The sequence below is a fragment of the Carassius auratus genome, chromosome 46, assembly GCF_003368295.1.
Source record: "Carassius auratus strain Wakin chromosome 46, ASM336829v1, whole genome shotgun sequence".
In the NCBI taxonomy this organism is placed as follows: domain Eukaryota; kingdom Metazoa; phylum Chordata; class Actinopteri; order Cypriniformes; family Cyprinidae; genus Carassius; species Carassius auratus.
Window position 1 is genome coordinate 86,517 of NC_039288.1, and position 14,900 is coordinate 101,416.

A 14,900-nucleotide genomic window follows, 5' to 3' on the forward strand; every position below is an offset into this window, starting at 1 on the left:
GATAGGGTTTTTTGGCCCAACAAAAACTTTGGGCCAAAGCAGGCCAGCTAGGGCTAGAGGAGGAGTTATGAACAAAGGCGGGGTTCCTCCGCGTCTGGAGAGCTCAGCGCTGCAGATAATTTCAGAAAGATAACAGCTATAACTCCAAGTTGAGCTCAAAACTCACTCTTAGTCAGCAGCGAGTGTTTGAAATAACTCGATCCGATGTGGATTATAATCACTACACAAGGCAGAAATATTTATAAGTGATGTCAAAGAATATGCACCCTAAACATTTACGTTACCATTGTAAACATGGTACATGCATCCACTTGGAGAAATCAGATGTCAGCTTCTTATTCTCTATCACAATTGTGTTTTTATTTAGTTACATATTTCATCTGTCATCTTGTCTGAGAGTTTATCTCCACTTAGCATAGCCTATCATCAAAATATGCTCTTCGTGGCTTCAATTAATTTGGCATACAAATTTTCTCTTTAGTCATCCTCAATAATGTTTAAACTAATCTTGTGTGCTTAATATTCATTTATAAAATAAATAAATGCGTTTCTTCACACCTCCCACTTGAAATTCTTGAATCCAAGAGGTCACAATCAACTCCTTTCTTCCAAATATTTTGGATTGCTCTTCTACTGGGATTAAAACAACTAATCTAGCTTTAAACAGTCATTCTACCAGCAGCGTCTGGGGTTGATTAATCACTGATGCGCATCCAGTTCCTGTTGGACTCATTTACTCACACCTCATTATTTTTTCCAGTCACAAAGTTTTTCTTCAAAAGGAGAAAAGTTGGATAAACCACAGGACAAGTGCTCTCACTCTTTGGTTCTGTCCATGTTTGTTGTTTAATATGCTCTAATTACAAGCGCACCTGATAGAGGTTCATCGTGAGGTTCATCTAAAGCCGGCAGCCATATCACCCTGGAGCCCAAGACCGGTTGCCCACAGAAGCTAACGAGGGCTGAGCCTGGTCAGGGAGACCTCTGAGAAAACTAGGTATCTGCTGGAAGAGGTGCTAGTGAGGCCAGCAGGGGGCGCTCTCCCTGTGGTCTGTGTGGGTCCTAGTGCCCCAGTGTAGTGATGGGGACACTATACTGTCAACAAGCACCGTCCTTCGGATGAGACATTAAACCAAGGTCCTGACTCTCTGTGGTCATTAAAAATCCCAGGATGTCTTCCAAAAAGAGTAGAGGTGTGACCTCGGCATCCTGGCCAAATTCACCCATCGGCCTCTGGCCATCATGGCCTCCTAACAATCCCCATATCTGCTGATTGGCTTCATCACTCTGTCTCCTCTCCACCAGAAAGCTGGTGTGGGGTGGGCGTTCTGGAGCATCATCAGGTGGATGCTGCACACTGGTGGTGGATGAGGAGATACCCCCTGACTATGTAAAGCACTTTGAGTGCCTAGAAAAGTGCTATATAAATGTAATGAATTATTATAATTATTATCGTTGTTGTTTTTTTGTTTTGTTTTTTTATTGCAAAAAGGGTACAAATCACATGTGATTAGCCAAAATATACATAACATACAAAAAACACAGAGGTAAACAGAAAATAAAATAAAATACCCAGGGGAAGCTTACAATCATTACAAATTGAAGGAGGACCATATGTTGATAGTTTTCACAGCCTTTTTGTTGTTTGAGCCAGAAATCAGATTAATATAATGTTCAACTTAATGGATAAAAATTACAAAACAAGGTTTTTTAGAGCTGAATTTACATTTATGAATGTGAAATTTTGCCAAAAGAATTAATAAGTTTATAATGAAGTACGTTTTTTCTTTACTTTGACTTTTATAAAAATCCTTCCACAATAAGGCAAAGTCTGAATAAATATGGTTAAATAAGTTTTGCCAACATGTTCTGGTGTGGGGGCAATACCAAAAGAGATGCAAAACAGTTTCGGGGTGGTCTTCACAAAAAGATCAGTTTGTATTGATGTCCCTTTTAAATTTAATCATGTAATGATTCGCAGGGTAATATCTGTGAATTATTCTGAAAGATACTTCTTTCACCTTGTTCACTAATAAATATCTGTGAGGAATCATCCAAACCTTTTTCCAGTCAATGTCATTTACAAATCGGTTCCAATAAAATGTAACATTTGGAATAGAAACAATCTCTTTCTGAAATACTGCACAAATGTTCTTATTATTATGTGGAAGATGTGAAAAACAGATTCTTCCAACTGGTGATTCAGCCACATCAGGGAGGGAGACAGAAGTAGCTGAAGGTCTGTCAGAATACTTAAAAAGCATGATTGTGATGATGGAATGGCATCAAATACGATTGCGAATTCTTTTGGCGTAACAGGAATGTTATATGCTGATAGAAATTCTCTATAGGAGAAAAGTTACCCTTCTGCATTAAATAGCTGGTCCACCAGCAGAATCTGATTATGTACCCAACTCTCAAAATAAAAAGACTTGTTCTTATATAAAATATCTCTGTTATTCCAAATAAGATACCTGTGGGGTGAGAAATTATGCTTGTAAATAAGAGACCAAGCTAAAAGGACCTGCTTGTGAAAAGCGGAGTTTTACAGGGAGTTTGTCTACATTGTAGTTACAATTCAAAATAAAGTCCAGACCACCAAAACGAGAGAATATATAATGGGGAATAAAATTCCAAATGGAAACAGGGTTTTTAAGAAAATGCTTAGCCCAATTAATCTTAAAGGTATTATTTAGAGTACTGAAGTCCAAAGAATTGAGTCCACCAGGTTCATATTTATTCATAACAACACTTCTTTTGATATAGTGGATACGATTTTTCCAGATGAAGTCAAAAAGCATTTTATCAATGTCTTTACAGATTTTACTGTCCAAATGTAAAGAGAAAGCTGCGTATGTAAGCCGTGATATCCCTTCAGCCTTGGTAAGCAACACTCTGCCTTTTAGAGATAAGTCCCTTTGCAACCACTGGTTCAGTTTGTTCTGAGTTTTTTTAATGATTGGAGAAAAAATTAACGGACATCTAATTATCTAAATCTTTAGAGATAATAATACCCAAGTACATGACTTATTTCTTGATCGGAATGTAGCAAATAGTTTGTATATCACAGTCTTTTAAAGGCAGCAGCTCACATTATTAATATTTAGGCATAAACCAAAGGCCTCTGAGAACTGGTTTATTACTCGAATGGTGACAGGTATCTGGCTAGCATTTTTTAAAAAGACTGTGGTATCGTCAGCAAGCTGACTAATGATGATATCCCTACCCGCAATAGAGATTCCTTGTATAGCACTATTACATATATAAGTTGTGAGAATCTGTGTATAAAGTAGAAACTAATAAGAGGAAATTGGGCATCCCTGAGGAATGCCTCGTTCCTTTTTTCAGTTTTATAGAGCTATTGCCATTAGCATAAGGTTTTAATTGCTTTGCTGAAAAAGTCCCCAAAACCTAATTTCTCTAAAGATAGAAAAATAAATTGCTGTTCTATTGTATCAAAGGCCTTGTAGAAGTCTAAGAGGAGGATGAAGCCATCTTCAGATGTTAAGTCAGAGTAGTCAAGAATATCTAATACTAGTCTAATATTATTAGAGATATGCCTGTTTCTCATAAAGCCTGATTGTGTCTCATCTATAATAGTTTCAAGAGTTTCTTTAATTCTATTGGCAAATATTGACGCCATTATTTTGTAATCATTGTTTAGCAGACAATTGGGTCTCCATCTGTCAATAAAGAGCGGATCTTTCCTAGGCTTGGGAATCAGACTAGGAGGAAGGGAATTATTCTCTATATTCTCCATAAAAACCTGTAGTAAAAATGGGGCCAAAAGCTCTGAGAACGCCTTGTAAAATTCTGCAGTTAACCCATCAGTGCCGGGGGGTTTATTGTTTGTAAGTCGAGCGATCAAATCAGTGACCTCTGCCAATGTAAGAGGGGTGTCACAATAATCTTTGTCTGCCTCATCAATCTTTCTTACCTTATTTATTGAGTTAAGAAAATGAGATGTAACTTCTTTATTATATTTTGTGCTGTATAAATTGCTATTGAATTTTGAACAAAAATCTGAAATTAATTTAGCATCATCAGTAACGACCCCATTAATATTTAACTTGTAGATGGAATTCATTTTAGATCAGTATCTTTCAAGACAGAAAAAGTAAGCAGAATTTGTTTCTAGCCATCTGTTTCTAGACCTTACGAAGGCTCCCTCTGCTTCTTGTCGATATAATTAGTCTAATTTGTTTTAAAAGAAGTAGTCTATCCTCCTCTGAAACTTCCTCGGGTGGTCTCTGATGAAATGAGGAAACTGTATTTATGACTTCATCTTCTTCTGTCTCAAGAATATTCCTGACTCGAACTTAAGCAGTTCCCAGTTAGTGTTGTAGGAGTTTTCCTTTTTAGCCTTGTTGAAAAAACGAGTTATTAACCTAATCATTTCAGCATTAACCTTTTCATGTTTTAACAGTGAATTGTTTAATTTCCAGTAGCAAGATCTATAAAATGTATTAGATGCACTAAATTGAATGTTTATATGAATTGCTCTATGGTCAGTAAGGAGTGTGGCATGGATATTAACTCTAACTTTCTCTTTATCAATGTTCCTGGATAATAGCCAGAAATTAATACGAGACTGGCTGGATCCTGACCTGTTGCTCCAAGTAAAGGATCTTCCGTCAGGAAATTTCTCTCTCCATTCATCTACAACCTTAAATAGATTCATCATGAGTTGAGTTCGGCTTTTTCCGACGAATGACGTCATCTGGATGAACCACAATTAATTCGGCATACAAACTCTTCAGTCTAGTTTAAACATTAATCCAATAATGTTAAAACTAATAATAAATAAATGTGTTTAACTTGTGTGCATAATATTAATTTACTTATAAAATAAAAACATTTAACTTCACATGCATATTGATTTAGTAATGTATAAAACCATGTAAATCATTTAGCTAAATATTAGTCTGAATTAGTAAGAAAGTTTTTTTTTTTTTTTTTTTTAAATGGCAGCTATGGGGCAAAGTGAGCCAAATACTGTAGGGAAACTGAGCCAGCACTTTATCTTACCCTACCATACTAAGTTATATTAAAATATAAGAATAAACTGGTAGTAGTGATAGGACACAAATGATTTAGTTTATCATATAAACATTATTATTTGTAGTTTTATTTGATAGGGACATTGTACAAGCGCACCAAATTATCTCAAAAGAACCACAATTTGTTTTTCCATCACATTATAATCAGATACATCTTTTTTTTTTTTATATAGTTGGTTAAACAGTTTCAGAAATGCAAACAATTGAAGATTGAAATTTTCATTTCATTGCTTTTATGTTGTTTACATTAGCTTTAAGAAAATAAATAAGGCTGTTTGAAGAATTGAACATTTTGATTCTTAAATTAGTTTTTAAAAAGAGGTAAATTATATATATATATTTTATAATTCAACACGTGTTTAAACCAGATTCAGTCAGATGGTCAGTTTACAACCAGACGGTTCATCTTACCCACTGACTCATTTTACCCACTGACTGGGTCAACTTACCCTCACCCTGGGGCAAACTGAGCCACCCAACCTTATTTTAAAATAAGAAGCCATATTTTTAGAACCCTTTGTCTAAGATACATTCTGATAATCTAAAATGTTAGGAAACATCCTGAAGTTCCTACGTAAATTATTATTAAACATTGCTTACAATTAATGCAACTTTTTCTTTACAAATTCGTTAAAGACTGAAAACTGAGTGGCTGCGTATACTTCAACCAATTCATGACTAAAAGCTGGAAATTAAAGCTGCACTTCACATTGTCTGATGAAATTTGAGCTCATTCGAGCAAAACACTCACAACAATGCCACTTCATACTGACAGACTTCTGAGCGATTCGTTACCGTTATGCACATTGTCATAAATTATAATTCAAATGCATTGTTTCAATGACAGTAATATTATTGTTGAGAGTTGTACTTTTGATTATGTCTGATGAAGGGCCACACATTCATCCTCAGAGCTCTCACCAAACAAGCTCATGTTAACAATTTCCATTTTTAAAAATGTTTTGATTTTAATATCTTCATCAGTATGTATATAGACAAATAAATGAAAATACAGCCCTTGATGCAAATCATTCATTCTTCCTCAGTCCCTTCCGCTGTTTTCCACGAGACACTGTCCTCGAGTTCTGATGATCAAACAGAGACAGTGTAGACTGATTACTAGACTCTCTCTAATACACATCTGACCTCCAGCATCAGACACATTCACACCATCACTACAAACAGGAATAGTGCCACAAGAACTGTATTTAGACCGATTATTTCAAACAAAAAAAGGAAGAAAACTAACATTACAACCTACAAATAAACACCATGAAGAGCAGATATGCAGCAGTCTTATAAAAGCAGAGACGGATGTGAAAGAGTAGATGAGCACAACTCAAACCAAAGAGCCTTAGACAGCACTCTTCTGGGAAACATTTGACACGAGAGAGCAGATCTGCAGTCCTTCAGTCTCTCTCATGCTTTCAATCAGGTCCTCACTGGACAAGCAGAGAAATCAGAGCATTAGAGACGCCGGATTCTCCGTCACTCAAACACTAGCGCTTTAATGGAGTTACTGTGAGGTTTGGCACATCATCATCATCATCACTACACACGCGTGGGACTGTAGTGACTCCCGTATGGACAAAAACACAGTTAGTATTCAAAAAGGAACTGCAAAGCCAGCTAACATCTGCACGTCATAAATCATGGCTTTCCTCCACTCGCCAGAGAACGTTATTCCACTTGTTTGCTCCCGTCTGGTTTCTGGTCCAGCCGGCTTTTACTGCTCTTCACCATATAAATAAAGTACGTGAGCGTCTCCTTCTCATTGACTGGAATATTTCGGAAGTGGCGGCTCACGGTCTGGAAAAGAAGGATGAAAGATTGTTAAAAAAACTCCACTGAATTCATTGATTTTACAAGAACAGATGAGAGCTGCGCTGTGATTGGCTGACAGATGTTCAGAGATCAAATGTCTAGAAGCTCCACATCCATCACGAGAAAATTCAGTCTGATTAAATTATTTTACTGAAATCCAAAGCACCATTAATATGTAGGAAATCATATTCTCCAAACACTGACAGACCAAAGGTTTGTCCACAATATTAACCTGCTAGTTAATAACAGTTGACTGAGAACTAGCTCCCGCTGAACCCGAGGAGTGTGTTTTATGTCATAAGTGCAGGGTTTGATGTCCATAACTTGCGTTACACACGTCATATTCTATATTTTGCACATGTAAGCAGATGCAGATGCTTGCTTTTGATTTACATATGCACCTGGAGGAAAGATGTGCTGTTGGACATCAAGCGGAGATTCACAGGAAAAATAAATAATGTGTCGTATGAGTTTTAAAATAGTATTTGAAAGAACAGGTGACTCTTGAACTTGTGAAGGAGGATTGCTGCTGTACCTCGGCGAGCTGGGCTTTGTTGAGTCCAGGTCTGGTCTGGATCTTGTAGTGCCTCTTGTAGCGTCTCAGTGTGTTGACCTGGAGCTGGAACAGATCCACCTGCGGAGAGAGCAGATCCAGCATCAGTCTCACATCAAGCCCTGAAGCTGCCTCACTTCACAAACAACCTGCTGCACGGTCCATCACACATTTATTCTACTTCATTTAATCCTGGACCCTAAATGTGGAAATAAAATGAAGTTTAAAGGGATAGTTCACCCTCATCATGTACTCTCTCTCAAGATCAAGTTTCTTAAATCCATGCTCGAGTACTGAGCAACATCCACGCAGCTGCATGCACCCAGTTCCATACAAACTGAAGCATACGTGAAATGTTTTCAGCAGCAGATCTGGTCTCAGCTTGAGACAGGAAGACAACATTTACATCTACTCATTCAGAAGACGCTTGCTTCCAAAGCCACAGAATATGCAAGCGCTGTAATCTAGTCTCAGTAGAGCTAGCGTCTAGCAAGGGTTGGTGATATGTTTAGGTTGATCGATGACTGATCAACAGCGCTGTGAACGAATGAAAGAGGGATTTAAAAATGAGTCTGTCCTGCTGGTGTCTAGACCACTTTCCAGAAATCATCTGAATCCATCAACAACCTTCAGTGTGTGTGTGTGTGTGTGAGTGTGTTTTTATTAAAAATACACTTATTTAAAACAATAATGTGTTCACATAATATTACACACTCACAAAACAAGAACAGCTATATTATTAATGCTAAAATGAGAAATCTTTTAAAAAGCAAGCATTAAATCATCATCATCTACTGTGACCTCACTTATCCTCAAAATACACATGAAAGATTCTTCACAATTTACCATTTTATAATAGACATGCTCTATCATCAACAGATCCAGAGAACCCTGTCCTGACAGAACTTACTCTTTCTGGATTTCCAAATAGCAAGTGTAGCATTGAGTAAAGTCAACTGACCTTTCCTTTTCTCCCTATACCTTGGACCATATTTAAACATTTCATAAGAGAAAGCTTCACCAATTTCAATGAACCATTGGGATAAAAATGAAAACTAATAGTTTAGCCGAGCACACTGTACAAATGGATGAAAAACCGTTTCAACCTCTTTACAGTCCACGCAAGCGACCAGCATTGGATGCTTTCACATGGTTTCATAAGACAGTTCTCATCATCTTGCCATTCTCCCACAGCAACAGTCACATTCAGAGAAGGGAAACATAAGGAACCCCCTCTCTCCATTGATCAGTTGCTATAGAGTCGTTTGTAAAAACCTTATGTTCCGCCTGCAAACACTTTAAGATTCCAGTTGTAGCTTGTTTCAGCAATCTCAGAGATCTCACTCCAGTCCTCTCACTAAGTTCCTCTAAGCTCTTGGTCAAAATATGTCCCAGCTTGATGTTGTCCAAACCCATACCTCTGACCCTCCTGAGAAGAGCAGAAGCTGTCTTGATCCATGAGCATCCGTGTGATACAAGTCTCTGAGCTCAGATTCTGGATCTGATGTCGAAGGTATAACACAGCAGCACACATCCAGTGTTGCCCAGACCAAAACAAATTCACAAGTTGCCTTTGAATCTCCACAATAAGTCCAACAGGTGGCTGTAACACAGTTATTTTATGCCACAGGGTAGAAGCAACCAAATTATTGGTCACTAAAATCCTCCATTTCCATTTAGACAACTTGCTGCACACTTTCTCCACTAGACCCTCCCAATTTATCTTCAGATAATTATCTCTGCCCCACTTCAGGTCTCCAGGTAACTTTGGGAGACTCTCAAACTCCCTCTTACCAGCCCAAAAAGCTTCACTTTTAGCCCAGTTCACTTTAGCTGATGAAGCTTTCTCATAAAGACTAAGTACCTCAGATAGACAGCTAATATCTTCAGCATTGTTCACAAAAACTGTAATATCATCAGCATAGGCAGAGAGAGACATTCTTGACTCTAAAGATAGACCAGGCACATTAAAACCTGACAGTCTTTCTCCAAGTCTAAAAAAGCAGCGGCTCAATTGCTAAACTGTATAACTGGCGAGACAATGGACAGCCTTGCCGAATACCCCTTAAAATAGGAACTGGCCGACTCAGCGTGCCCCCATCTTAACCATGCATGATGCACCATTATATAATATCTGTATCAAATTTTAAAAAGTTTCACCAAAACCAAATACCTTCACTACATTAAAAAGATAATCCACACGATCAAAAGCCTTTTCTTGATCCAAGGCAATAAACCCAACATTTACATTGAAACCATTACAAATATCTACAATGTCTCGCTCTAAAAACAAATGATCCATAATGGACCGTTTTGGAATGCAATATGACTGATCCTTGTGTACAATCAAACCTAAAACATTTTTTAATCTATTTGCCAATATTTTATATTGTGTTGTAAGAAGGGCAACAGGACGGCAGTTCTTTAAAAGGGCTAAATCCCGCTTCTTTGCTAACAGTGATAAGACCGCATATTGACAGGAAGTTGGTAAAACACCTTCTCTTATAGATCCACATAAAACCTCAAAATAATCATGTCAAATGAAGTCCCAAATACGTTTATAAAAGTCTGCTGGCAGTCCATCTAATCCAGGGATCGTCCTGAATTAAGTTGTCGAACAGCAGCAGTAACTTCCTCAAATGCTATTCCAGCATCCAGGACAGTTTTAGAGCCAGAGTCCAGCTGAGGAAGACCCTGAAGAAGCGATGTCAGACAGTCACTACATTCACAGCTCAAACCATTCAAACTACGAAGAAACGTGTGCAGCAATCAAGGGGTGACTCTCCAGAATATCAGGAGTGCAAATACACACACACACACACACACACACACACACGCAAACACACACTCACATGTACACACACACATATACATATATATATATATATATATATATATATATATATATATATATATATATATATACACACACATACACACAGAAACAAACTTGTAAAACTGCACCAGAGCACATATTGAAAATATGTGAGAAACATTTTTTTGAATTACATTTAATAAAATATTAATTACAAAATGTTTGTAAAGTCTTTTGAATTATCAATATTTTAATGTTTTACTGTAATAATAATGTAAACCTATTTCTTATCTAACCAAAAATATCTAAACCTTGACAAAAAGGTCTTTTAGAAATTATGTCTAAAAAAACAGACAAAAAGAGATTATGCAACATTAGAAAAGTTCTCTCTTTTTAATGCCTCCAGATGGCCCAATTCTCACTTAAATTGAGTTTAAATGCCTTTCACCCCATTTTAATTTGAAATATTGCATTCATTAAAAAATAGTAAATATATTTAAAAGAAAATAAAAAATTCTACTGGAGAAAATGGATAATTAAAATTGTATAAATATTGCATACTATCATAAAATTCCCTCAAATAAATAATAAACAAATATTATTGAACAAAAATATATAACATTGATTTTCCTTAAAAAAAAAAAAATCATAATAACAAATAATAAGGTAATATTTTGGATGTCCTCATTTGGTCTCAATAACAGCTTGCATTCTTGCTGCATAGATTGTAATTGGATTTTAAGATGAATAAAAAAAGTGCTTTACCATTTTTTCATCCTTTCTAAAGCAATACGTTTCGAAACCTTTTAAAACAGTAGATCTGGAAATGCATGGAACAAGAATAATGATCTTCTAGCACAGTGGCGTAGCCAGGGGAGGGGCCATGGGGGCACTGGCCCCTCCTGAAAACTGATTGGCCCCCCAGTGTGCCCCCACCCTTCTACTTGTCTGTCACTCACAAATTCAAATTATAATCTTTCAGTTTAGTAAATAACTCATGATTGCGTCGCGATGCTTCTCAACGAGGACCAAGAATAGCGAGCTGCTGTTTTGCAACGAAAAAAGCACCTATTTTAAATAGCTTATGTTTTTCGATTAGCGAGTTGTTGCAGTGCAAGAAGTGTTTGCTAGCGCCGATATAGGCAACAACGCAATTTAAAGCAATGGTTTTAAAAAAAACTATAATAGCAATTCTAATAAAGTCATTATTGAATCATGCAGCTGATTAGCGACTTTTTTCACTCAAGTGAGGTGACGAAACAAATCGTGTAATGTTTATCTAACGCTCCACACTTGAGACTTTTTTTTTTTAAAGTCTATATGGGTGAGACACATGCAAAAACATCGGGTTTTTTTACTGGTCAATTTTGAGATTTGAGGCTGTTTGTCTTCAGTAACATGTCAAAAATCTCCAAAATACACATATGGGTCTTTATTTTTCTACACCTTTAGTCTATTTGCGTCTGTAGATTTCTCATAAATTCAGTTGGCGTTCTAAATCACCATGGTGCTCCGCTATTGCTGTCTGCACCCTGGAAAGCTCTCTCTCTAGCTCTCTCTCCCTCTTTTCACAGAATTGACAAAACGTCATTTGATGACACCCAGAAACATTCTCAAAAAAATCATACATAATTATTTAATGCATGATTAAATAGCAAAATAAATAACTAATACTAAAATAACACTGGACTAATTAAGCTATTCCAAACTGTTTTATAGGATCCACATATTTTACATTTTACCTTTTTGAACAAGGAGCTTTCTAACAAAGTATGGATATATGATATTTTTAAATCAATATGCTCAAGATGAATTAGCCTTGACATAAGTAGATTTTGTTTATTTATCAATGCAAATTTACTGCAACTGCTGCTATGCAAATTGAATGGGATGTGGATAATAAACAAAAACATATAATGAAATTATATTAAATTTATATTAGTTATATTAATTAATTAATTGTGTATTTATTTCTATGAATTATTAATGTTATTCTGCATTTATATAAATAAGGCTATTATATATATTATATAAGGCTATTATAAATAAATAATATTATTATTATTTGTGAGTTGTACACTATTCATACATTGGATTATTGTATTTATTACAGTTTTTCTTTCACTTTTGTAAAGTGAAAAGTTAATACAAATTGTATTTGATTTTTTTTTTATTTAGAGCAGTGAATGACTGCTATTAAAATATAATAGGGTATCACTGTTTATTACTGATTTTAAAGGTTACTGAACTCTTGAAATGATTTGGATATACAGTTCAAACAACACAAGATTGGCCCCTCTGTATTAATCGTGGCCCCTCTTGTGCCCCCCAGTTGAAAAAATCCTAGAATCGCCCCTGTTCTAGCATAGCAAACAGTGTTGTGCTGGATCCATCAGAAATGCTGTAGTACTGTAGTAAACATCTGGAGCTTTACCTCGGGCACCTCCACGTCATGATCCGGGGACTCTCCTCCGTCATCACTCGTCTTCCTCTTGCGCTTGTTACGAACACTCTGGATGAAGTTCTTGTGGAAATCACAGATGTACAAATGACGAACCTGAGGGGGAAACTAGTGTTAGAAAACAGAATACTAGATTAAAAGGACACGGAACACATTACTAGATCAAGAAAATATAATCGGATGTTTTCAGTTTGATTTACGTCCCATAAAATGACATTTACCAAACTAAAAACAAGCACAAGGCCACGAATCGGACAAGCTTTAGTGGCCACTGACATGACAATAAACCAGACGTTATGAACGCGAACGCGTCCCAGGCCTGACGCGCACTGCACCTCTCATCTGAGACCAGTGCTGAGGGCCTCGACCACACACACACACACACACACAAACACACACACACACACACACGGAAGGCCCTCGGAGCGGACTCTTACGCTCTTGTCGATGTCCAGCTTGAGCTTCCTCTGGCTGATGCTCTTCTGGATGCGCTTGCTGAAGGACGCGTTCCCCGCCGCGCGGCCGCAACGCTCTCCGTCCTCGATCAGACAGCAGCTCTGGCCGAAGAAGGGCGGCGCGGGCGGGCCGTCGTGGCTGTCCTCTTCCGTGCTGAACCCGTTCATAACGGGCACTTCCAGGGAGAGGCGGTCGAACTGAACGCAGCTGAAGTCAAACTAGATGCGTTCCGAAGAGCCGAGCGCGCCGCGGATGAACGAGCGAAGCGTCCAGAACGAGAATCTCCGCGAAGCTTCGGATCCGGTTCGCTGAAGATCCCGGGACTTGACTGAAGCAGCCGAACTGTCACATCCGATGCAGGAGAACCGACCGTGTCCGCGCCGAAACTGCAGATTTGACGCTCTACAAACTACGAGCCCATTTCAACAATGTACACACAATGAAACAACTCCTGCCAGAAACCGGAAGTTTTAGCTTTGAAAGCCCATTGGTTAGTTTCACACCAAGGCGGGCCTCCGAGGCTGAGTCTTCGATTTCGGTTGGTCAGAGCACGCGTCCATCAAACGCCACTTCCTGACCGTCGATGTCATCTATCGCCCCACACACACACACACACACACACACACACACACACACACACACACACACACACACATACACTTACGCACACGCACACTCTCTCTATCTCTGTCTCTCTCTCACACACACACACACACTCTCTCTCTCTATCTCTGTCTCACACACACTTCAATTTCAGTCAGGGTTAGCTTTATTGAGATACTTGGGGCTTTATTGTCATGACAAAAACTGAATATTTGTATTGCCAAAACAGCTGGAGCTGGGCCACTTACAAATAGTGCACATATGTATTAACAGAAAGAAAATGAATAATAGTAATAATTAAAAAAATAGTAAAAAGTATTAAACGTAGTGCATAATGAATGAGTGTATGTAAGTGTATAAGTTAGAAATAAGATAAAGTATTAGATTTACAGAAGCAAAATATACATCTAAGTAATACAATAGAGTAATATGGCATAACATAATCTACATGTGCTGGAAACATCAGGATGAGTGTTTTCTCTAATATCATGACAGACAGACACATACCGAGCAGTTTTTCTGTGTCTGGCCGTCTCTATCATCAGCTTGTGTCCGCTGAGTCTGTATCTGGTCAGTGTGCTTCTCAGTTTCTGATCTGACTCTGTGTACAGATACTCTGACATACTCTACTCTCTCTTTAGAGTCAGATAGCATCGCATTTGACTCTGTTGTTGTGTTTGTGTTTGTGTTTGCCAGTGAATGACCCAGGAGCAGCAGTAAAAGGATCTGCTTCCTGAGGAGGGCGTTCTGCTGGACGTGTCATTTCCTGTTGTTCTGCTGGACGTGTCATTTCCTGTTGTTCTGCTGGACGTGTCATTTCCTGTTGTTCTGCTGGATGTGTCATTTCCTGTTGTCCTGTTGTACATGTGCTGTTGTGTGTTGATGCTCTTAGCTTGCTGTTCATCTGTTTATTGTGTGTCTATTGTGAGGATTTTGGTTTTGAGTTGATAAGGTGTTGTCAATCTCATTTGACACTTTGTATATTTTGTAAAGTATTGTAAATACTCTTTTCCACACTTGGAGGGGGTGAGTGTGATTTTCTTTTGCAAATATTGTTTTCTCCTGTTTTTAGTTAGGGTAGCATATTGTGTTTTTATTTAGTTCTTCTTGTGTTAGGGAATCTAGTCT

The 14,900-nt window shown here is 37.7% G+C and overlaps 1 protein-coding gene across 1 annotated transcript; it reads right to left on the bottom strand.

The window, feature by feature from the left end:
• Nucleotides 1–5,108: 5,108 nt before the first annotated feature.
• LOC113063783 (histone deacetylase complex subunit SAP30L) lies at nt 5,109–13,659 on the bottom strand. The gene is made up of 4 exons (XM_026234099.1): nt 13,151–13,659; nt 12,687–12,809; nt 7,420–7,518; nt 5,109–6,869 (listed from the first exon to the last, which is right to left on the bottom strand). Exons 1-4 carry the CDS (start codon nt 13,334–13,336, stop codon nt 6,741–6,743), a joined length of 537 nt encoding a protein of 178 aa, XP_026089884.1. The 5' UTR covers nt 13,337–13,659; the 3' UTR covers nt 5,109–6,740.
• Nucleotides 13,660–14,900: the final 1,241 nt, after the last annotated feature.